The sequence below is a fragment of the Euprymna scolopes genome, chromosome 2 (genome assembly GCF_053919585.1).
Source record: "Euprymna scolopes isolate OS-2025 chromosome 2, ASM5391958v1, whole genome shotgun sequence".
In the NCBI taxonomy this organism is placed as follows: Eukaryota; Metazoa; Mollusca; class Cephalopoda; order Sepiida; family Sepiolidae; genus Euprymna; species Euprymna scolopes.
Window position 1 is genome coordinate 105,487,879 of NC_136483.1, and position 26,320 is coordinate 105,514,198.

General features: G+C 33.8%; 1 protein-coding gene across 2 annotated transcripts in view; it reads right to left on the reverse strand.

Moving 5' to 3' along the window:
• The window catches only part of LOC145293977 (CD109 antigen-like), a 135,537-nt gene that overhangs the window by 9,513 nt on the left and 99,704 nt on the right, over positions 1-26,320 (reverse strand). For both annotated transcript variants that reach the window (XM_080140874.1, XM_080140865.1), the window contains exons 25-33: positions 26,166-26,320; positions 22,195-22,383; positions 19,684-19,762; positions 14,408-14,582; positions 12,648-12,749; positions 10,456-10,633; positions 8,366-8,601; positions 1,591-1,752; positions 147-212 (exon numbers count right to left, since the gene is read on the reverse strand). The exon at positions 26,166-26,320 is cut by the window's right edge and continues 17 nt beyond it. In XM_080140874.1, coding sequence (XP_079997000.1) covers positions 147-212; positions 1,591-1,752; positions 8,366-8,601; positions 10,456-10,633; positions 12,648-12,749; positions 14,408-14,582; positions 19,684-19,762; positions 22,195-22,383; positions 26,166-26,320 — 1,342 coding nt within the window. The remainder of the gene's footprint in view (positions 1-146; positions 213-1,590; positions 1,753-8,365; positions 8,602-10,455; positions 10,634-12,647; positions 12,750-14,407; positions 14,583-19,683; positions 19,763-22,194; positions 22,384-26,165) is intronic.

Here is a 26,320-nt window from a genome sequence, read left to right on the forward strand (position 1 = left end):
ACACAGATATGTTCACTTTTATAGATATATAGATAAGTTGAGATTTGTTTCACATTGTCATTCTTGCTGATATTCGAACAACATTGAAGAATTGTAAATGTTAATCACATAAAATGGTGAAAGAAAACTGTTCTATTTATGCTCACCTGCAACATGGCTCTTCCAGTACCATCTACCTGAGAACGAATGTAACCCCAAACATTTGGATTAACCTATAAAAAAGATGGTATTTCAAAAAATTTAATTGTTTACACAATATTATTTGAAATTAATGCACTTTAATCAGATTAATTCACTAATTAAGAAAAAACAGGAAAGAGAATAGAAAATGAAAACGAGAAAAAAAGCAGAAAAGAAAAAAAAGAAAAAAAAAGCAGAAAAGAAAAAAAAAGCAGAAAAGAAAAAAAAGCAGAAAAGAAAATAACAAAAGAAAATAACAGAAAAGAAAAAAGTCAGGAAACAGATAAAGAAAATAATTAAAAATCGAAATATGAAAACAAAATAAATAAATGAATCAAATGTATGCCAGAATTTGTTGAAGTTGAAAACAGTTAAGACAATTTCATAATTTATACTAATATTAATTTGTTTAATTATGTTCAATTATACATTATAAATAATTTGTTAAAACATTACTGTTAATATTTTCCTTAAAACAAATGTTAATTATAATAATTACTGGTGACTAAAAAATAGTTTTCCATAGAAGATGAACATAATTCCTTTCAAAATAAAGTCATAGCTTAACACTTACAAATTGAAAATCAAAATATCAATCTTTACTGTTTAATATAATTTTCATTTAATTGTAATCACATTTTTATAAATGAACTGAGAAAATAAAAGACTTTATTTAAAAAATTCTAAATTGGCTATCCTACTAAACTTAGGTAATTTTAATTCAGGAGTCAGTATACAGCATAGTGAACTTTACTACTGTCTCTTTTCAGTTTGGCAAAAATTTAAAAAAAAGTAGTTTTTATTATGTAACCGCTGTCTACTTTTCTTTACACCAGAACAGCATTTTATTTAAGTGTTTCTAAAATGAAATAAGCAGAATCTTTGACCTCTACAAAAATCATTTTTTATTATGATATAGCAGTTACAAGACCGAAGTCTGCTTATTTTTACACACAATCGCTTGCATGGTGATTAATTTGTGGTTTGGTTGGCTAAAACGGGCGTGTTGGTACTCATGTAGAAATACATTGGTCAATTCAAAAACTTCTGCACATACTCGCGTTTCTCCGTTTCTGTTCAGTCTTAGTTTGTCTTTAAAATACAAACTGTTTATGAACAGACTTTATGGAGACAACGTTTAAAAAAAAAAAAAAAAAAAAAAAAACTCTTATTACTTCTATGGCATGGCAGGACAAGATGGAACTCTGAAATTCACTTTTTCTATAGTTAAAATCTGCCGAATCAACTTTTCTCACATTCTTATGTTTCTGTGTTGATGAAACCCTTAAATAAAGTTGATTTAATAGTGGGGAAGATGTTATTTCTAAACGAACCTTATAGATTTGCTTTTACTTTATCCATTCTAACCAATCATTTATAAGTTATCAAAAAAAAAAAAAAAAAACTTACAGAAAACATGCTTAGATTGGTGTAATTGTCCTTGTTTAATTGTACGTCGACTCTGTAGTTATCATTCGCAGTTGACCAGATTTTGACGAGCATATCAAAAATATTTCTGTTTGGGTCAACCTGGGTATATGCATACAGGGCTTCCATGGCTACAATTGTGTCCTAAAAATGAAAGAAAAAAAAAAAAAAAAAAAAAAAAACTTAATTTGTATAATCAACATGAAAAAAAGTAAATCAATCTAGTTCAAGTGAACTTTTAACCTCTGTGTGTATGTGTGAAGGGGGGGGGGGACAACATTATAGGTTCCTGAACCAAGCGTTAAAAATACACAACCACTTACAAAAACAAATGTAGATAATTGATAAAATCAAATATTTATTCCATTAGTACTTCAACCTCTCCAGAAGAGTATGTTATTCCAAATGCAATCCTCTTGTTGGCATCCTTTTCTCTCGGGAAACGATGGCATTCAGCGCCTCAGATTAGTCTGTTACAGAATTGCAATATCTGCTGTAACAGTACAAACTTATCCTGGGTCAACAGGCTCTCTTGCAGTTGCTACAGATATAGATGGTGTCTGGTTCTGAGAACTTCGTTGCAGCCATCTGCACGTCTGCGCACTCTTGTCTTCCTCCATTGCTAGTCTCTCATCTTCATTCATCTTGGAACCTGCTTTCACAGCATTTCTCCAGTGGCTAAGAATCGGATATGTCCAAAGATGGTTTACTGCAGCCACAGCTACTTAGAACACTTGCTTTTGTCTTCACAATACACAAAATTGACTGTGCAATCTAGTGGAGGGAGATCTCTTCTGTTCTCTACAGTTCCTTTCTCATAAAAGAGACATTGTCAGCCTTTATCAATATTTCAGTGGCAGATGCTTGACTGAGTTCCAATTTCTGGTTCCTCTGTGTAAGACATTCACAGCAGAAAAAAAAACCCATCTTACTACCACAACTGCAAAGAACGTTTGTTTCTTCTCACATGTACTTAACATCAAACAATTTCTATGAACAGTTTCTTTAGAAGGGATTCCCCTTCTGCAGAACATGTTACCACGAGACTGCTTCCATGCAGACTACAGCATGGTTGTCTTCAAATCCAATGTCAATGAATACTTGTCAGAAAACTAAAGTACTCACATTATATTCATTCACTTTATCATTTTCAATTCTCTCAAAGTTATTATACTGCATTGGATATTTTATTTCAATCAATAATTTGATTTTAACTTTTAGCACAAAAAAATTATAAAGATAAATACACACTATACATTTTATATATATATATATATATATATATATATATATATATATATAAGAGAAAGAAAATTAAAACTGTAAGTTGAATTTTACAATCAAAATTTATTGTTCGATTGAATACTCCAAAAAACAATTTACAGTTTTAGTTTTCTTTCTCTTATAATAAGCTCTACTCTCTATTGCGTATTGAGCTTTTTCATTCGGTTGAGATTAAACTATCTATATATAAATACTGGGATTTATATTAGATTATAGTTTACCATTGCGTATATCAGGTAAACACTACATCCTTTTGATTTTATGATATATATATATATATATATATACAAGCAAACAGTTAATAAAACATGTTAAAAACACTTTGAAATGAGTTAAAAACATATTTAATCTGAAAAGAAAACACTAGATAAGTGGATAGTCCTTAATCCGCGGAGTTTCGAAGAAATACTTTCCTTCTCATCAGAGGGTAGGAATTAGCAAAATGCAGAATCGGATTTTGCATGCATATATATATATATATATATATATATATATATATATATATATGTATATGTATATGTATATATAATGTGCGAATGATTAAAACATAAAAATGAAGGCAAGGTGTTCTCTGTTGATGAAAACAGTGGAACTTTTTTATGTGGTCTACTTTTCTTCAATGACACAGTGTTTTTTTTTTGTTTGTTTTTTTTTACAAAAAGGTGGTCACCACTTATCAAAGCCCGGAAGCCACTCTGGGATAAGGGTTATTGCGTGTACAGTACGTTAATGTTGAGATTTGATAAAGTGTCTACTTAAAGGGGCGGTTCATCATGAATTTGTTTATGTTGGACTTGAAGACATCCAAATTGTAGTCAGGTGGGGAAACAGGCAGACGGAACAGAGTTCCACAGTCGTGCACTTCTAAGAAAGAAGCTTTGTTTATGGAATCTACGTTTTGGTTTTGACACAGATAAAGAGTGGGAAAAATTTTTGACAGTGGTTTCAGCGAGACGGGTGTTTTTCGTGAAAGATCGCCGAGGGGGGGGGGACCAGGGATTGGAGATCAGACGAGCACCTTCCATGGAAGTAACGATAAAACAAAGACAGGCTCACAAGTCTCTCCTGTGGGAGAGAGGTTGCAGGGAAGAGAAAAGGGCATCCCCCACTAAGCCACAAAGTCTATTTTGTACTCTGTCAAGGCAGGATAGGCTGTTTTTAGCAGCTCCTGCCCAGATGTGGCAACAGTACTTCATCCTTGGACATACTTGGCTTTTATATAAGTAGAGAATTGCATCAGCAGTGAGATATCTTCTGGAGCAGTAGAAGGATCCTACCATTTTTCCAGCGACTTTGGCAATAGACTTGATGTACATGTTCCATTTCAGGTCAGGAGTAAAGGTCAAGCCCAGAAGCTTATCAAAGCATGGAGCTTCCCCGAGTCGAGAACCATCCATTTCAATTGATGCCAGATGAGGATCAGAGCATTGATGATGTAAAGATAGGAGCTTGGTTTTAGATGCATTAAAAGTAACCAGCCACCTCTTCCCCCACTGTACTACGTGCTCAAGATCAGAGGAGAGAGAATCAGAGAGAACTTTGTCATTTACAGCCTTTGATGTGTTGCCATAGATGGTTGTGTCATCAGCATAGATGTCAACGAATGATTTAAATATGTGTTTTGGGAGATCATTGATGTAGATCAGGAAGAGAGTTGGACCCAGGATGGACCCCTGAGGGACTCCAGCATTAATACTGAGGGCCTCTGATTTCTGCCCATCAACCACTACTCTTATGAGCTTATCAGAGAGAAATGATTTAATGATCGAGAAAACATTTCCAGCTACGGTATAACTGGAAATCTTGTGAAGTAGGCCCTTATGCCATACTTTATCGAAGGAATTTGATATGTCAAGAGCAATTGCCCTAGAGAGGAAGCCTTTGTCAAGAAATTCACTAATCTCATGAGATATAACCGTTAGCACATCTGCTGTAGATCTAGCAGAACGGAAACCATATTGTACGTCACTAAGAAGGTTATTTCTGCCGAGGTGGTTGACTACTTCTCTATTTAATATGGATTCCAGCAACTTACTTATGACACACAGGAGACTTATTGGTCTGTATTGAGAGGGAAACGGCTTATCATCTGAATTTTTAAATATGAGGCATACTGATGAGGTTTTCCAGGGTGTTGGGAAGCACTTCTCCTTAAGGCAACGCTTAAACAGTTTTGTAAGTATTCAATACAATAATGTATTTGCCACATCTTTATCATGTGATAGATTTTTCTCCAACAAAAGTTTTCAATACTGAATTTTAAAACAATGTGCTGGTCACTGGAACTTCATTATGCAGTATACTTTTCTCCAACTCCATTATTTTTAAAACTATCTCTACGTTCAATTATTTTAGCCTTTCAAGTGCCACAATATTGAATATCTTTTATTAGCGTTGTCTTTTATAGATGCCAGCTTATGTGGGGAACATCTGCTCGATACATATAAATATTCTTGTTCCAGTGTGGCTCCCAGTGACCAGCAAATGATTGATGATAAAGCATATACTAACGGAATGCCAGAAATACAGAGATATTAGAAACAAATATTACAAAAAAAATGGAATCGAGGAATTATTTCATAAGGTAGCACTACACCTGTACTCAATGATTTATTCCCAGAACTTGCTGACAGTAAAGTCTTCTTGACCCTGGATCTTCGAGATGGATTTTGACATCTAAAATTAGATGAAGCCAGTAGTAGCTTGATAACATTTGCTACCCCATATGGTCAGTTTCGTTGGAAGGTATTACCATTTGGCATTGTCCGGCTCTAGAGATATTTCAGAGGGTGATATATAACAATGTGGCTGACTTGGAGAGAGTTGTCAAAGTAGATGATCTTGTAGTGGGAAAAGGGAAAACCATGGAAGAAGTACTGTTGAATCATGACAAAGCTCAAGCTGTTGCAGAGATGTCGTGAACGTGGGATATGACTGAATATGGAAAAAAAAAAAAAAAAGAATCTGCAACAAACATCTACATCATTCCTGGGGCACATGATAACCAGTGAGGGGTTATGTCCTGACCTTGAGAAAGTAAAGGCCATAAGGGATATGCCCTACCCAAAAGACAAAGGGGGTGCAACGATTAAGAGGATTTGTGAATTATCTAGCAAAGTTTCTACCTCACACCTCTCACGTGACTGCTCAAAATTTAACAAAGGCAGATGTGACATGGACATGGTCGCAAATTCATGAAGAGGCTTTTGAAAAAAAAACAAAAAAAACTAGTGAGTGAAGCACCAGTATTGAGATACTATGATCACAAAAATCACTGGTCATTCAGTTGTGATGCAAGTGAAAAAGGCATAGGAGCTGCATTGCTACAAGAAGGTCAACCTTTAGCCTAGCCTATATCAATCGAGTGCTTACAGACACAGAGACCAGATATGCACATATTGAAAAAAGAACTGTTAACAATAGTACAAGCATGTGAATGGTTTCACCAATATACATTTGGTCAGTAGGTCACAGTGCTGACCGATCATAAGCCATTGGAAGCAATAACGAAAAAAGAATTGGGGAAATGCCCAAAGTGATTGCAAAATATGTTGATGCGGTTACAAGTTCACAATGTGATAGCATTGTACCATCCTAGCAAAAAGATGTTCCGTGCAGATACACTATCAAGGGCATATATACATGGAGTGGATAGCGAATATATAACAGAGGGAAGGTTGCTGGAATTGCACTCAGCCACAACGGAAGAAAGCATGCAGATGTTGCAGTGGGTAATTGTAGAAGGATGGCCAGAAGAAAAAGTACATCTTGACCCAGATGTGAGACCATATTTTAATATGTGGAATGAAATGACTGTACAAGATGGGTTCATTTTCAGAGGAAACCGAGTAGTCATCCCAACTACTCAGTGGGCTGTGTTGAAAAAAAGATTGTATTCCACACACTTAGAGCAAGATAATGTTTGTACTGGCCAAATATGAACAACGACAGAGACTATGTTTCAAAATGGCCCACATCTAGAAAATATGAGATAGCCGATATGGCAGAGCCCTTAATGATCCATGAGATTGCCGAGAAACCCTGGCCGGAGTACATCTCTTCAAATTTGAAGATAGGGACTATCTCTTCACAGTTGATTACATGATCAATTTCTGGGAAATTTTCAACTACACACGCAAAGACGGTGATCACACTATTTTGCATTACATAAAATACCAGATCAGATAGTTACCGATAATGGACCTCAGTTCAGTAGCCAGGAATTTTCAACTTTGCAAGAAAATAGTGTTTTATACACATACCTGTCAGTCCTTACAATATCAAGGCAAATGAAAAAGTATAATCTGTGATAAAGATGGCAAAGAACCTCTTCTGGAAATCGATGGATGATAAGGCTGATCCAAACCTAGCGATGCTGGATCATAGGAATGCATTAGCTAAAGATCTGTTATTATCAATGCAGAAACTGATGTCCAGAAAAACAAAAACACTTCTTCCAACAAGAGCGAATTTACTCAAACCAGAATTACCCAAAAATTCAAACAAGATGATTAAGTGGGAGAGCTGGAAGCAAGAAGAGTACTTCAATCACAAAATAAAACCACTCCAACCTTTGCATCCCGGAGATGTGGTACAGATGAAACCACACATAAAAGGTCAGAAAGAGTGAAAGAAAGCCATTGTATGGATGAGAGGTCATACCATGTAAAAATTAATAGAGAGCTGTATCGACGGAATAGGGTAGATTTGAAAAAAAAAAACAGAAGAATCTCCATTACCATCACTGGTTTACCAGCCATACAAATTGCATAATGGAGTACCAGTAAATGTGGGATCAGATACAGAAGAGACGTGTGACTCCCAGACATCTCAACAGCAAAATGATGAAAGAGAAAGACCAACCCAACACTATCTCCATCAAAACCAAACCCAGAAAGGGTGAGGAGGACATGGTCAGGAAGACTATTAAGAACTCCAACTAAATTCAAGAATTACACATCATGGATTGAGTCTGGAATGAAAAGGGCAGAATAATCCCTGTTAGGCAAGAGGGTAGTCAAGCCCAATGAATGCCTAGATCACTATTTTATTTTTAGATTTTATTAGATTTTTTTTTTTTTAATTCTTTTATTTTTTCAGAAATTTTTTTCCAACTGTGAAATGATAAAAAAATTTCTCAGTTGGACAGCAAAGCTGTCAAAGACATGCCAACATTTAAACAAATGTTAACCCAAATATAGTGATTATGTATGATGATGCGTGCGTATTATCCACAGAAAATTTTCACCATTATTGTGAGAAAAAAAATCATATTTACAGATTGCGTACTGAGCAATTCCCACAAAGAACGTTCCGTTTGATTCTGGAGAGGATAAATCAAAAGAGGTAATAAGGATAGTAGCTGCTGTAGAGCAAATGCATAGTGTAGACATGACATGGAGGCAGAATTGGTTACTAACTTTCAAGACGACACTAGAAAATTATGCTGAAGAATTCTCTATTATTAGCATACCTGAGTTGAAGCCATTCCTCCCACATAGTTCCTCATCGAGTTGAGCCATTTCATGAGGGAATCGCGTTCATATTTCTTTTTGTTGTGTGCGATGTGAGCCATGAGCGCATAGGCCGTTGCCTGGACACCGTAAGCTTCATTTCCATATTCCACACGAGGTTGAAGGTAACGGATGTTGTCCAACATCTGAGAAGGATTTGGTGGAATTGTCTCATCAGCAAAATACTTCTCGTCAGCTGATGAAAGTAAAAAAAAAAAAAATGTAACAAACAAAATTAAAAATAAATTTTTTTTTTAATAAAAAGACATAAGTTTGAAAGCCAAATTACAACACAGTATTATGAAAAATAAACAAATATTTCTTTGTTTAAAATTAATATTTAGGAGTTATACACCATCCTCAGAATTTTATACATTTTTTCCTTTTTGTTTCTCACTATGAAAAAAATAATCCCTAAGTAAAGATCCGCATGTTTTGCAGTATTATTTTGAAATGTCGCAAGAATGCGTTGGCGAACACGATATGAAAGTTACAGTCGTAATTTTCATGATAGACATGTTGATTGAATTTTAAAATAAAAAATGCATGAGATACTTTTGAAAGTCAAATTACAATGCAATATTATGAAAAATAAACAAATATTTCTTTGTTTAAAATTAATATTTAGGAGTTATACTCCATCCTCAGAATCGTATACATCTTTTTTATTTTTATTTTTTCTCACCATGATGTTAAGTTCAAGAAAAAAAAAACGTCAGTTAGCAAAGAGTCTGTGTGTTGTCTGTCTACGGAGTTATTTTGAAATGTCTGAAGAATGCATTGGTTGGTTAGTTGGTTGGTTTTGTTTTACGGCATATCAACCCTTTTCAGGTTATTTAATGCCGAATCCAGTGATTTTGAAGAAAAATCTTTTTAATAGAATATATTTGTTTTTTTCAAGTTGGTTTCTATTTAACCTATAGTTGGGACCCTAACAGGTACTACCACTCTGAGTTAGAGTGGACATGGAAGCAATGGTAATTAAAGGGTGGCTCCACACTCCCCAAAGCCCGCAAGCTGGGGCCTCACCATCGGATATAGTTTAAGGTCATATCCAGGACCCAAATGCGTTGGCGAACGCAATATGACAATCAGATTTTTAATTAATTTTAAACAATTAAATATTTGTTTATTTTTCATAATATTGCATTATAATTTAGCTTTCAAACATATCTCATACATATTCTTTTTAAATCAAATCAATGTTCCATCACGGAAATCACAACCCTGACTTTCATATCTCATTTGCGAAGAAATTTTTCCCGCATTTCAAGATAATACCACAAATAAACAACACACAGACTCTTTACTAACTGATTTTTTTTTTCTTCAATTTTCAATCATGGAAAAAAAACTAAAGGAAAAAAATGTATAAGAATGGTATATAGCTCCGAAATATTAATTTTAAACAAATAAATAGTTGTTTATTTTTCATAATATTGCATTGTAATTTGGCTTTCAAAGGTATTTCATACCTATTTTATTTTAAAATTCAATCAATGCTTCTATCATGTAAATCACAACCCTGACTTGAATTTTTTTTTTAAATAAAAAAAAATATAAAAACAATAAGATAAAAATAATAAGATAAAAACAATAAGAGAAAAACTGAAAAATGTTCATAAAACAAAAAAGAAACAAATATTCTGAGGAGACCATTTAATTTCTCAGTTCAAATTCACGTGTGAACAACCAATCAAATGCTTGTCACCACTTCCGGTAGCACTATGCTGGTAGTTAGGAAATATGTTAGCTGGCTATAACCGCTGGATTTTTCTCAGATTAAAAACTGATGACCTTGTATCTAACTTTGCCCTCATGTGGGAGGCAAGTAAATAGAAACATAATTAAACTCACGTGACATTGAAAACGATGTTCTGTCAAACTTTTTCTTCAACTCTGCCATCAGAAATGTTAATAACCAGTTTCTTACAAATAATTATAAGAGAGATAGTCTTGTAGTTCACATAGATTCTCTTCTATACAATTGATTCTTGTGACCATTGATAAAATAAAAAAAAATAATGTTAAAAGGAAACTGCCCACTCACCTCCTCGAGCCAATTTCCAGAGTCGTTCAAAAATTTGAAGACTTTTCTTGCTGGACTGAGACAAAGCATATGCTGTGATGGCCATTTTGAAGACGTCTTCGTTACCGATGAATTCAGATTGTTGCAACAAATAAGCAGCAGCTTTCTCTCTGGAAGTTTTGATGACACGAGAAGCATCCTGAAATGGCAAGGAAAATATACATTCACAGAGTCTGGCAAAAATAAAAGGCACGTATAGTTACTAAACAATTGCTTTTTTTGGATTTTTTTTTTAAAATCATTAACATGTAAATAAAAAAAATAACGAAATGTTTTTTCTTTGCAAAGCTTTATGATAAAAGAAAAATACCATTATATTAGATATTCAAACAAGTTTTATTTTCTTTTTGTAATGTTTTATTTGTATGATGTTTCTGAATTTTTGAGATGAGGATTGGTTATTCGTATTATTTGGATTCATCGGACTACTGTTCTCATCTTGAATGTGATTTTCATAATGTTTCGGTCGATATAACCTCCAACCTTCTTCAGCTGTATCTTGTCAAACTTGGGAATGTTTCTGCTGAACTTGGAAATTTGGACGGATTTTCGAGCAGCACCCTTTATTTACTTCACGAAGGTAGTATGCGCTTGTTCCATCAGCCATGACTGAATAGAGGTCCTAAGTAATTTGTAATTGTATTTTTCAGTCGCTCACACTGAGGACTGAATCTTCAACTTTCAAGAGAATATCACTTTTACAACTGATTTTTCCAAGTACTCTAACCACTGCAGCATGAGAAATGCACTCGCATTGAACTCTTGTTCGACAAGATACACATGAAGAAGGTCAAAGGTTACATCAACTGAAACATTGGTCACTTGTATGTTTGACGTGTTGTGTTAGAGTTGTCTCTCTTGAATTCATTCTCTGTTAAGAGAACTTTCTTGTGCAAAAATTTATAATCCCGTTCTACCTACGTGTTGGACAAGACTGTCCTCTTTCTAGCACAGCTTACAAAGCTGGCAGACATGTCTAACCTACTCTTTTAGGATATGTTTTACAAACCTTCATAGGTTTTGCCTAAAAAATTACTACTTTTAGTAGAGCTATTCAACTTTCAGGCTAGAGAGTTCAATAGGAGTATAATTTACATATTCTGTGCTTTCTGACAGGTACTCCTTTTTCTAGTCTGTGAGCATGTGCTTTCTTTTTGCAGTGGGAATGATTGTACTCCTTGTTTAGTCCTCATTTCTGAAGTATATCTTTGTCTATAATTTTACGTATTACACGCACCTTAACATCCTTTTAGCTTTGTCTGTGACAGACTTTAATCTATATAAAATTAGGTTTATATATTAATGTATACAGAATTAACTGTTAAACTAATTAACCAATCATTATTAATTCTGAAATGCAGCTGCTAAGCATAAAACAGACTAATGTGGGCTATATTTACTTTAATTTTATGCAAATAGAGAAGGTGGTAGACGCTCTTTGTGAAAATCCAGACATCTCCAATTTTTCTGAACTTTTAATAGCTATTAGGCATCAAATATTCCCCAAATTTCAATTATTTTAAAAAGTATAAAAAAGTATTTTAAAAGAGTATTTTAAAAAGGTTCTTTAGTATTTTAAAAAGGGAAATGATAAGAGTACGACTTGACATTTGAAAATTCAAATATTTCAGATTTGCATTAAATTTGATCCACAGTCATTAGGCACCAATTAAGCAAAGTTTCTTGAATTTCAATTTCTTGAGACCTCTTAAACTTGAGCCTTAAATTTTAGACATTTCCTAGAATCAAAATTGTGTAATGGATTTTGATGTAAATTTGAATAAGGATTCTACACACAAGGTTTAGTAACAGTATGTCTTGGTTTCAATCTCTGCAAGGAGGCAGAAAAGTGATACAAAACTGTTCTGTTGAAGGAATCAATATGGCCCATCCTTAAACGGTATTCTAGTAAATGTATATGTTATTAAACCCAACTGTTTTTCCTCTTCTATATGCTCTCTTTCTTGCCAACCATGTGTTTTATCAATGGCAACAAAAAATGAATAGTAGTGACCATGTGTGCAGAGAATGATATATTCCACGAACACATGGTCTGCTAATATCATAAACTAGGAACATTTAATATTCCTGGGATTTAGATGAAGAAATGAATAAGGAAAAATGTGAAGAAAGTCTTAGAAGTAAAAACTCACGTTTGAGACGTCAGTGATGGTGTACAAGGAAATAAGAACGTAGGATGTAAGGATGACAGGATCCGTCTTCATATCTGGATTTTGCCAGTTGCTTACTGAATTCTATAAATAGAAGAGATATTTTTTTTTTTAAAACATGATAGAGAAAAGTTAGGTTAACACTTTTCGGCAACCACCAAAAATTATCAATCTGAAACAAAATTTGTTTATTTTTATGTAACCCTATTGTGAGAAATTATAGCAGTAACAGCGGAGTTATCATTGGTTAATAATTTGTCACGCCACTCGGAAGAGATTGGGCGCGAAATTTGTGTCTGTTTGTTTTTCAGGAGACGGTTTTCGACAAGACAGCGAACGGAGGAGACGTCACCCTTCCCGCCGCACCATATGGCAGCCTTTGCCTCAAGATATTCCCCACGAGGGGATTTTAAAACCCCTAAAAAATGGGTTTAATTAATTTTCGGACTTGTTTGTCCAACAAGGCATGAGTGAACCGTTATGATGAAAAATCTAAGTTAAACGTGTTTCAGCGTGCCGATGTTAACGAATCATTTTTAGACGAAAAGTCTAAGTTAAACATTTCTCAACTTGTCGACAGTGACGACTTACGTTGAAACGAGAAGGAGATGGACTTTAACTCTGGATAAACCGTTAACTCTGTAAATCGAACTCTGATACTCCCAAGGGAACTTTTGGATCATAAGATCCTATTATACCCGAGCCAGTTATGTGCAGCTGAAAAAAGTGTAGCATTTTTTTTGCAACCTCGAGGATTACATTAATAAAGACGTCTGTTCAATTTTAAGGTAATTTTGTTGTTTGCTTATATTTTTTCATGCACTGCTAGGCGCCTCCAAAAAAGGGCTACATGGAGGGAATGGAAATATTTCTCACACTATACAGTAATAGTGAACATACATGCTTCATTAATAACAAGTGTAAACTTAATGTTTATGAGCAAACAGAAGCTTAATCTTAAAGACTGATGATTAAAAACAAATGAAAGAATAATCACGGATGTATATTTAAATTTTATGAACAAATAAAGAGAGGCTACATTTCAATAATTTCTGATGATAAAAAAGAAAAAAATTCTTTTGGTTTTAATATAGGCAAAAAAAAAAGAAAATGTAAAAAGCAACTAAAAAAAGAAAAAATTAAAAAAAAAAATGAAATGCTTGCTGGGATAGAGGTGACAGATCGATTTTTTTTTTAAGTATGTCATTTTAAACAAAAACAATATCACATGATTATCATGTCGAAAATAGTGATATATCAAAAAATTACAAAAATTCATTGAGTAGAAGGTTATTTATAGTTTAAAGTAGTTTTTATGGAAAAAACTGCATTTTTTTATGGGTGTTTTAAAGTAGATTGTGAAAAGTTCACACACAGGGGTCATAACTTGGAACACATACCTTAGATTGCATTTTCATGGTGTTGAATTTGTGTACCCTAGATCGGTTGATTTTTTTTTTTTTTTTTTTTACTAGTTGTTCTACTTGATGAATTTTCATAACTTTTGAATATATTACTATTTTCGACATGACAAATAAGTAATATTGTTTTTGCTTAAAATAACATATTTAAAAAAAAAAATCGATCTGCACCTCCATCTTAAACACTAAAAAGTACAAATAAAAATAGAAAGAAAATGAAAAAGAAAGAATGGAAAAAGCAAAGAAAAACAGAAAAGGAAAAATGCAAAACAAGGAAAAACAAAAAATAAAGAAAAAGTTTTAAAAATTTGGATCCATTACCATTTTTCTGTCATAGGCACTACCATTACCATGAAAGGCACCAGTGATCGGATCTTGTTGTTTACAAATCCACACGACCATTTGATTAATAAGTTCAAGAGGAATGAAGAAATCACGTTCCCATTCTCCATATGTTCGTGCACCATACAACGTTTTGGCAACAAATGCAGTCAACCTTAAAATAAAAAAATAAAAAAAAAAAGATAGATAATCTTTAGAAATAGGTTCCAGATTTACCATAGTTTTCAGCTATTAAAATCGCGATGCCAAGTAACTCCATTACTATGTATCATATATAAAGCCTAACTTTTTCCAAAACCCACTTGTATAATTCTTCGAGACGTTTGTGTTTTTGAAGGTGGCAGTTCGCTTTTTCCTCAAAGTTTTTTATTAGGAATCCACAAAAGAGTAAATTCTATGACAAGACGATGCGACAAATTAGATAATTACTAATAGATCTACATAACACATCCCAGTTTTCTTACAATCTTTTTTGTTTTTCACATTTAAATTATTTTTTACCAAGACCATTTACTATTATATATATATACATATATATATATATATATATATATATAAGTTTTGTGGTTAAATTTTAAATTCTGAAAAAACAACATATAGAGACATATTCGATTTAAGAAATTTATTGTTTGACAAAAGGAATATATAGAAGGGGTTATTTTAATTTCCTTAATCTTTGGATTTTCAACAATGGCTCATATCATCAAATGAAATGAAATGCAGTTAGCAAAGTGTTCTGCTATGAATGGATGCTAATTTTGCTTTTCAGCACAATTATTGAAAATAGTTTTTTGAGTGGTTGTGGATAATTATATGGAAAAATTATACGAAAAGAGAAGTTGATACAACCTAGGTAATCCATTATCGGAAGGAGTCCAATGCCGTTCGGGGTTATAAATCCAGGTGGGCAGAAAATAGTATTGCTCCTTATTGATTTTTCGAAAAGTATACGGGGCAGCCTTATTCGTTGTTGCGCTGAGTGTGTGTTGGTTGATGTAGTCCAAATGCTTTCTCGGTGTTGACAAAGTTTATCCGATATTGGGTGGATATACCATTCCATTGTAATTATCCCCGTGAGTAATAGAATTTGAGCATTGAGTTAAGTATGTAATGGACCTTGAAATCAACAGTATAGGTAGCAAAATAATCCTGGAGACGATATTCAGAACTGTACGTTGGTGAGTCCCGGTCCCGGTATTTTAAATAAAATTTAAACAAGATTAAACCAGATCACACTATGACAACAAGCGTAATGAACTGACTTATTTCAACTAATTAAGTCACCTTTAAATATACACTCAAAATGAAAAGAACCCAACCCTAAACTCACTTCCATATTTTCAGACCAGGACTCGTCTATCTCCACCTCATCCACCCACCCATCTGCACAGCAAAAACAGCACACCCACTCCTTATCACGCACACCCCCATTGAAAACCAAAAGAATATCCATTTCCCATTTGAACTTAAAATCAAGAGGTCAACCCTTTTAAAGAATACTAAAATACAATTCCTCCCCCCCCACCGAAAAAAATTCCATTAAGAACCTGTATGGTCGCCCAATTTTAACACTCCCCCCTCTCTCTTTACCCTCTCTACTTCATGCCACTCTCCTCTTTCCCTCATCTAAAAGGTTCTCCTCACCCACTATCAACAAGAAAGCGAACTATCTTTCTACCGGGACTCATATATATATTTCATGATTTTCTTGGGGGTAAAAAACTTTAAGGCAATCATGAAGGGAAGACGTATTCCTTCGGAAATTATTTAAAAAAAATAGAAAAAAGACCGTCAATTGATTTGTATTGATTTTTTTTTTCTATTTCCCTACTTTTATTTTTTAGTCGCTATCCAATATGTAATGTACATTCTGTTGCACTTTTTAAAAAAAAACATTGAAAATTTTATATCTATATCATTAATTGCTAGATGAAAGATAATGTTTTTAAAGTGTAACAAAATGTACATGACATAAAATAAATCCAAGGTAATTTTTTCATTCAATTTAAATTAAATTTTTATACCTTTGTAAAATTTATAAAAGTGCACTTTGAAGATAAATTTCAAATTGAATATTGTACCTTTATTTTTAAAGTCTATAGTAAAAACATTTTGTTTAACAATTTTCATGCCTTGGATGAAATGCTTTTCTAACTTGTATCTTATCTTTTTAAGATTATATTTTAAAACTCTCCTCCTCTCTATTTCAGTTTGTATTTCTCCTCACACCACAACTCATTTTTGCAACCCCCTCTTTGTATTGTTACAGGTCTGAATATTCTCTCTGTTTCAGTTTGTATTTCTCACACCACAACTCATTTTTTGCAACCCCCTCTTTGTAATACAAGTCTGAATAATCAGAAAATCTGAATTTTTTTAACAAAAACTTTCAAATAACTTTTTTAGATTAAATTTTTTAAAACTTCTTTCAGAATAGAAAATTTTTAAAATTTAATAAGGAACATATTTCATTAACAAATATTCAGTACATGAGAAAAATAGAGATGAAAATTTCAAAAGGAGTGTATAACTGGTTACGGTCAATAGTAGTCCTCACCAGCAAAAGTCTTTGTTATTATTATTCTATTATTATTATTATTTAAAACATTTTGTGTCCTGCTCTTTCACGCGAGGACTAATATGAGAGAGAGAGATTTGTAGTATCTGGTTTCAGCAACATTTCTCCAAGAATTGCTCATAAAAGGTGCCAAACAATGCTGGGATTAAGCATGCACACTATGCTCTAAACGGCCTTGAATGCCTACTAGACACCACCCTTGGGTGTCTTTGGTCTCTCTGTATAAGGGTTTGTTAGAAACTCTGACATGAGGATATTTCTCATTAGAAGTAAATCATAACCAGATATTTAAAAATGGTGTGCTGCATTGTGGATGGGGGTCACCTCTTTTATTAATTGGAAGCAGCTTTCAATAAAAAAACAAAAAAAGTCATACACAATGAGGAACTCATAAAAATATCAATAAAAACAAAAATACATACTAGCAGGCTGAAACCCAGAATAAAAAGGGCCTTTCAACCCATTTCTTCACCAGGCAGGACGAGGTAAACAATTGTGTAAACCTTATTTCTACAAGTGGCACTCCAGCCATGACAGAGGCCAACCAGGGTCAGCCCCCTATTTCCATCATTTTTAGCAACAAGACAAAAAAAAAAAAGAGGCTTAAAATCCCGGACAAGATCTGTTGCTCAAAAGAAGGTCCTATTGTTTTAGTTTCAAAAGTGGTGCAAGACATCAAATGAAATTTTGGTCAAGAAGAGAAAAGAAATCAATCTCCATGGTGTCACAATGCAGGTGCAATGCCACACGAGTGATTACATGTTAGTTAGAACAGAAGACAGATCTTAATCATACATTATATGGTGTCAGAAGTGGCATATATATATATACTATATAGTTGCCCGGGTTTTTAGAGGCATGTGTGGTTGGGGGGATGATTGCCCAGGTTTTTAGAGGCATTGTGTGGTTGGGGGGATGGTTGCCCAGGTTTTTAGAGGCATGTGTGGTTGGGGGGATGATTGCCCGGGTTTTTAGAGGCATTATGTGGTTGGGGGGATGGTTGCCCAGGTTTTTAGAGGCATGTGTGGTTGGGGGGATGATTGCCCGGGTTTTTAGAGGCATTGTGTGGTTGGGGGGATGGTTGCCCAGGTTTTTAGAGGCATGTGTGGTTGGGGGGATGGTTGCCCAGGTTTTTAGAGGAATTGTGTGGTTGGGGGGATGGTTGCCCAGGTTTTTAGAGGCATGTGTGGTTGGGGGGATGGTTGCCCAGGTTTTTAGAGGCATGTGTGGTTGGGGGGATGGTTGCCCAGGTTTTTAGAGGCATGTGTAGTTGGGGGGATGGTTGCCCAGGTTTTAGAGGCATGTGTGGTTGGGGGGATGGTAAAATAAAAACAAAGCGAAGTAATAACCCTGTTTAAATATTATAAAAACAAAAAAATGATCGTGATGCAATACGAATGGTCCGGCAGTGCCCAGGTGTTTGAAAACTCCCAAAAAAGTTTGAAGAGGGGGAGGGGGGATAGGCTCTAACTCGAATCATTGAGGCGAAAACATAGAAAAAAAAAAAAAAAAAAAAAAAAAACGTGATGAATTAACTAAAAAATGAATTAGGTCAAATATCAATTCCGTAGTGAAGTTTTTTTTCGTTTAGATTCAGTAGTCCCACATCACTAATTCTAAATTAATTTTTTGTTTTAATTTAAGTGTAATGTAAGTGAATTCACGATATCGTTGCGTTGTAATAACAAATAGTAAAGAATGAATTCTTTGTGTAAAAGTAAATGTTTAGTTGAAAGCACTAATAAATAAAGGTCATAGTTAGATTTCACGGTTAGAGTCTTTAAAACCGGAAGTAAAAACCGGTTAGTCTCGCAGGTTGCGTCTTACACTAAGTAAAAGAAAGCAAAAAGGAAACAATAATAAGAAGAATCGCATTTTTTTTTTTAAATTTCATTTTTTTACTTTATTATGGGAAAAACAGAAAGCATAAATCAGGGAAAAAGATTTAAAAAAAAAACGGCATAAATAACCTTGTACGATTCCAAACCGGTGTTTCCTTATACTGTTCTTTGTGAACGCATCCGCGGCGGTGGGAAAGGGGAAAGGAGGAATCTAATAGAGAAAACATGTTTCAACTTCCATTGAATCTAACCGATTTTGGCAGTTGACTCTCACCGGAAAAAATATAGGAATGTACCATTGTCGGGGAACTGTAGAGTTAATAGGCCTATAGCACACCTCAGATAATGTGCAACAGTTTGTATGCATTACATTTGTATGTAATGTCATGATTTTTAATCCTATTAAGGTCAAAGTCGAAGGGAAAAAAATGAGTTTATTTTATTTATATAGAAGATATAGAAAATAGAAGAAGATAGATAGATAGATAGATAGAAGATTACCTTTTTTCACCTCAAACTAGTCATATTGCCACTTGGAACATAAGGGGCTACTATTTTGTTATTCTGTATAACAGGGGACAGTGTGGAGTTAAGCAACAAGATGTCTGTTCAGATTACATTTAAACTTCAGCATGTTAGTACATTCAGGGAAACAAGAAATAAGGAGCGAATTCCAAAGCCTAACAGTCTGAGGGAAGAAACTATTAGCATAGAAGACTCACCAATGAATATTACATTTGGGACCTCTTACAGTCAGAGTTCATGTATGTATAGTACTGCCATAAAGATTATATATATATATATATATATATATATATTTTATTTTTTAAACTTACCATACACTTGGCCGAGAATGATCACGGAACATGCTGAAGGAGCCATCTTTATTCATGTAACTCATGATTCTCTGAAGAGCTAAAAAAGAGAATTAGCATAACTTTGAAATATATTAAAACTCTTTATAAAATTCATAACAGTTAAATATGAAATGAAGCAACTACAGAGTGTCCAAAAAGTCACTGAAGGATTTTGAACTTAAATAGATACTTTATTTTTGATAATATCTTTCTATAATTTTAACAATTTAACTAAGACATTGGGAAATTCTTTAAAATAAATGAAAAATTCAAGCAATCTTTATGAAAAACAATGCCTTTTAAATGTTACCCATTTTCAGCTTCACATATTTGTGCTCTTTCCAAAACGTTATTCATGACATGAGATTGCAGAATCTCTGGATTGTAATTTAACTCCCTTATTTCATTCCTGATGTTTTCTTTCAATTCTTGCAGGGTTTGGGGATTTGTTAACACAGAATCTTACATAGACTCTTTCTTTGTATTGTGACTTGGGTTATCTCTTACATGAAAATGCCTTCGAATGCCTGCCTACTACCACTATTTTTTTTTTCTTGCTCAACACACACCTCCAAACACCCGGGCAACATCAGGCACCCGGGCTAATTTATAAATAAACTAGCAGGGGTGCCCGGCATTGCCCGGGTGTTTGTAGCAAAAAAAAGTGGTAGTAGGCAGGCTCAAACCCGTGACGTGAAGGCGGAAAAGAAGTGAAAGAAAAGCTGAGATCTTACCACCACACTACAATGCAAGAGAAAGTGAAAAGTGTTCAAATTTAACGATTAAAAAGTTGGCTGGAAGTGAACAAGTTAAGAATCATGTAGGCGCAGAAACGAAGGTTGGCTGCGATGTTGGGGAAACCAGCTCCCCCAAGAAGGGAGAGCTCTCCAAATGAATAGCAATTGTTTGATATGAAGGGCTTCCCTGAAATTAATCAAAGCTAATTGTGTTTCTGGAGGTCTCGCCCGGAAAGCTGGGCGGCCGCCTACTTCACTCCGATTAGTTTCGCTTTTATATGAAAAAGACATAGAAACATGTGAAAGGATGGAATAGAGAGAATTTTATAAAAGTCGATCAAAATAAATGTAGAGATGACTCCGTTTGCAAATCATACATATTATAATCTAGGGAGTATATAAAAAGTTTTCCAAAATAATAATCCTCTCAAGAACTCACCCCCACCCAAAAAAAAGCCTTTCTTGGACATACAAAAATGCGTGCGCCACTTTTGCTTTTTATATATATACTAGTGGGGGGTACCCGGCGTTGCCCGGGTGTTTTTAGGTGTGTGTAGGGGGGGGAGGATAAGTAATAACCCTGAAACGATGTTAAAAAAATCGGAAAAACCAAATCCCCCCCCCAAAAAAAAAAGCAAAAAAAAAAAAAAACTGCTGTGTGTATAGGGAGGGGGGGAAGTAAACTAAAGAAAAATAAAGAAACGTTGCCCGCGTGTCTAAAGATGTAAAAGAAAAAAAAATAGTTTCAGTCATGAGGCTGGATTGAACCCGGAACGCGGAGGTAAAACTAATTCCAACCACTTAACTGTGTAGGCCAAGAGTAAGAGGAATTGATTATCGTGTTAAAATAAGGATTATAAAGCGAGTGAAAAAGGTTTGATTGACAGATAGCCACTAAATGAGGTCATCGCGGGAGCGTTACGAGATGACGTAGCAGTATTTCGTTTCCTGTCTAGACATCTCTCTCTATCTGTCTCTCTCTCTCTCACTTCGTCTTCCTTACTCTAAAGACTGGAAAATGGCGTCTGGCTGTAAAACTTTTGTAAAAACTTCGATCGTTAATATTTTTTGTAAGCATATTTTTTTTTTACTTCAGTTTTGGCTTGTTATTTTTCATTTAACTATTGTATCTAACTATTTTGAATGTGCTAATAACTTTGGTAACGTTGCCATAGCGTAGAAGTTCATAGTTCAGCTTGTGTAAGGGTTAATTTTTCTTTTACCGATAACATGTTTTTTTAAATTCAGACTGGCATTAGAGCTGGCTGACGTCAAGATCACGTGACATGACTCAGCGGGTTTTAAATACAAGTTGACCCAAAATAAACGGCCCCGTGTATACTTTATGTAGAAGAGTTGGTGCCCATATTTTTGGGGCAGTTATAAATCGATTTAAAAATATGTAATGTTTAACATTAAAATGTCACTTTTTTTGGGACCCCCCCCCCCTGCAGAAAATCGATCAGTTGATGCACTTCTGATGGTCCTTTTGGGCTAATTTTTTGATATTTTTCGTCCGGAGGGTGGGGCTTTAATATGATACCAAGTTTGTGAATTTTTGTTCCGTCGGTCAAAAGTTTTTAGCAGACACACAAACATACATACATACATACATTTTCGCTTTTATATATATAGATATATGTATATATATATATATATATATATATATATATATATATATATATATATAGAGAGAGAGAGAGAGAGAGAGAGAAGATAAAACCCTTGCAATATTCATTTGAGTCAAACTTACCAATATTTAGGTATTTTAATGACGTTTGCAAAGTTTCATCACTCAGTTGTTTGCTGGCCTTCTTGAACCTCAGGGTCATCAAGTTGTAAGCAAAGTTCCACACCATATTTTCTCCAGCTCCATAAGGTTTATACAAGATATTTTCAGCATTTAAATACTCTTCAAAAAATCCAGGCGTAACCACATCACCTGAAGAAAACATTAAAATGCAAAAAAAAAAAAAAAAAGAATTAATAATTCACCAAGAATATGAAATAATTTAGGCAACATGGAAACTAATCAATTGCTACATATCTCTCTATCTATTATATAAAATCACTTTGTGTATGTGCGAGTTCCTTCCGCATAGGTTCCGAAACAGCTGAGCCTATCTTTTGCAAATTTCACATAAAGCTAATTTATATGTCTGGCAGTGTTCTTAGATATGTTTTGTACAGAAATTCATCCAATAAGTATCAAAAATCGAAAAAGTCCACTCTTAAAAAAAGCTTTTCTCTCTTATAGATACAATAGAAGAATCTTTACAAGGAAATATTCACCAGCCAAGGGAGATAATAAAATTCCAGCAAATCATTTCTTCTTAAAAAAAAAAAATCAGATTTATTATAATCTGGAGATATAGCTTAGTGGTAGAGCATTCAACTACAGATCGAATGGTACCCTGTTCAAGCCCAGGTGTACCTCACCATTTTAATTTTTTCTAATTAATGAGTTCAATTTATGATAAAAGAAGAGGTACCATTTAAAATTGCCGCAAATCATTTCTTCATTTTTGCATATTTTAAAACTAAACATTAATAAGTAACTTTTCCAGGGAATTTGCCGTCAAGCCCAAATATCAGCTGACATGATATTGTAAACACAGGTGGAATTTGATGAATGACATTATTATTATTTTTTAAAAATTTTTTGCAAATTAATCCATTGGACGAATTATTCCTCGTAATATATAATAATCAACAGATGATTGATTCTATTATAATACATACACAATGTGCATAAATTAAAATATCATGTTTAAGCGTATTATATGACTGGGCAACGCCAGGCTGTCAGCTAGTATATATAAATAAGTGACCTTGTTTGTGTGTGTGCTCGGAATGATTTCTACCAAACTATTATCAATTTTTGGTCTAGAGACTTAAAAACTTAATATATTGGGGATTTGGACTTTTGGAACAAATTCAATTTAGTGTTTAGCCGGTAAAAATAGCTGCTAAGGGGTCAAAATTTAAAAAATTAGTACTTGGCAGGAGTAAGTTAACTTAAAGTGCTCTTCTTCACATGCACAAATATACATTTTACAACATTTTTTTTTTTTAACTTTTACATGTGTAAGGAATAAAACCAGAGAGCTATGTTTTAGTTTTGATTCTAGCCTATGTCACCCAAAGAATATTTTTTTAAACTTTTGAAATTACTACTATATATTGGGTACAATATAATAATCAATAGAGAATTGGCGCTTTAATAATAAATATGAAATCTGCATAAATTAAAATACTTAAGCATATTTTATGACCAGGCTATGCCAGGCAGCTTACTAGTATATTATAAAAGTAATAGTGTGTGTGTGTGTGTGTGTGTGTATGCGCAGAATGGTCTCTACCAAACTACTCAGTCAATATTTGGTATATACAGACTTGCAGCTTGATATTTAAGGGATTCATACCTGTGGAATAAATTCATTTTTGGATTTTGTTTTAAGTGGTCAAAATTGAAAAATTAGAACTTGGAAGGCAGAAGTCAACTTAATATGCATCCTCTAGTAATGCGCAAATATACATTTATATGTTAAACAGCATTAATTTTTAAAGTTTTGATATCTATGTGTTCTTAGGTCATATGGTAGTGAATACCACTGGAGAGCTAAATGTTTTGGCCACAATTCTAACTTTTTGAAACCATTACTATATATATTGGGTACAATATAATAGTCAATAGAGAATTGGCTCTATAATAGTAAATACAAAATCTGCATAAATTAAAAGATGGTATTTAAAAATATTACCACTAATACTAATGTCGGGCGGTGTGCTAGTATTACTATATTGTATGTTTATATTTGTATAAATAGGATGCACATCTAAACAAATTAACCAATCAGTACAAATTTTAGAATACAGCTACTAGGCATAACTGTAAGTAATATGGGTTATATTTAGTTTTATATAAAAAGGGGATAATTAGGAGATAGAATCCTTTGTAAAAATTCAGATTCTTCCGATTTTTGTGAAATTTTAACAATAGGTAGTAAGTATCAATTGTCCAAATTTTAGTTTCTTTGAAGTATTTTTAAAGGATTTTTAGAGGTCATAATAATTTATGATTAAAAAAATCAGATTTACATGGAATTTGATTCATAGTCATTAGACACCTATTAAACAAGATTCTTTTAATTTCATTGTTTTTATTACGACTCCTTAAGCTTCAGCTTTAAATTTAATACATTTTCTACAGGGTTGAATGATAAAATTATTGTCCTAAAAAAAAGACAGGATTCCATTTTTGTTTGATGAAAACTGGTTTTCTTTTTTTGTTGCAAATCATCTACTAGTTGTCCAGTTGTGTACAAAGCCCAAGGGCGATAGGAGCCGTCTATCATGGCTGAAAGTGACAATATTCAACGAGCGAGATCGGAAATGCACTGCTGTACAACTCATGATCTCTACCAATCTAACAAGACCATTGCCAGCATCCTCAGAATGCAAATCCAGACGGTTCAACACTTGAGTGCACAGCTCAAAGTTTCCGGTCACAATTATGGTCTTCAATGTGGTTTCAAGTGAGGACCATATCATGCCACCTCACATCTTCAAAGTCAGCTTGAAAGTTAACACCGAAGTGTACTTGGATGTGCTGAAGAGTAATATGATCCCCTGGTGCAATTAGGTGGCCACTGGCAGACCATGGGTGTGGCAACAGTCCAAAGAAACCCACGCTTGGCTTCAGAAGGAGTGCTATGACTTTGTACCCTCCTCTCACTGCACCCTCTCCTTCACCGACCTGAATCTGCTGACCTACTTCGTTTGGTCATACATTGAGAACATCACCAACATGACCTTCCACAACACCAAAGTCAACTTGATCGCCGCCATCCGCCCTGCCAAGCATGCTCCCAATTCCACACTTGTATCAAGGTGGTGATTGAGGCTAAAGGCGGCTACATTGAATATATGTCAGCTCTACTACATAATTAAGTTACCTGAATTTATTTTTTCTCAATAAAAGTTTTAAAATAAAGCTGTAGTGTTGTTTTCTTTAGGGTGACAAATTTATCATTCCACCCTGTATAATGAATTTTGATCAAAATTGAAGTATAATTTCTAGACATAAAGTTTAATATCATTTCATGTTGATTTTAATAGTAATAAGGGAACATAAAAGTGATGTAAAACTCTTCTGTTTTGGGGATTAATTTCGATTCTTCTAATTCAGTATAATAAGGGTTGAAAGTTGCATAACAATCATTAACTTACTAGAGAGACACAAAATGTACCCATAATTCAATTTTTTGATATTTAATGTTGAATCCAGTTATTCTGCTTCAAGTTTTTTATATCTTCAAATATTTATTAATGGTGTTTGTTTTGGCTGTTTCATATAGGAAAATTGGCATTTTTATTTTGAGCTTTGCAGAACATGATTGAGTTTTGCAAAAGGAAAGAAAAAACAATAACATCAATATTTGGTACATTTTAGGTCAGGAAGAACAAATACGTCCTAATTTTGAAGTAATTTCAAACATTGTATTTATATAAGAAATAATTATTACTGTTGATGAATGCAGAATCGTTTTTATCCAATTTATTTCTTCATATTTGTGTCTTACCAGTCACAAAAGGCCACTTAATTTCAGACAGTTATAAGGCAGCCAAAAATTGTACTCTGAATTCATTCACACTCTTCAATGACTATTACAGAATCAGATACTTTAAAGATTTTAAGAGGAAATCAACAATCTTACTTACCAAAGAGACTTGTGACTGCTTTTCCAGAACCTGGTACATAATCATGTTCTCTTTGCTCAGGCTGGATATATTGTTGTTTAACTGGAATATCTAAATCTGGTACAATCACGGATGCTTGGGTGATCAAATCAATCATGTAGGGGGTGTGATAATGG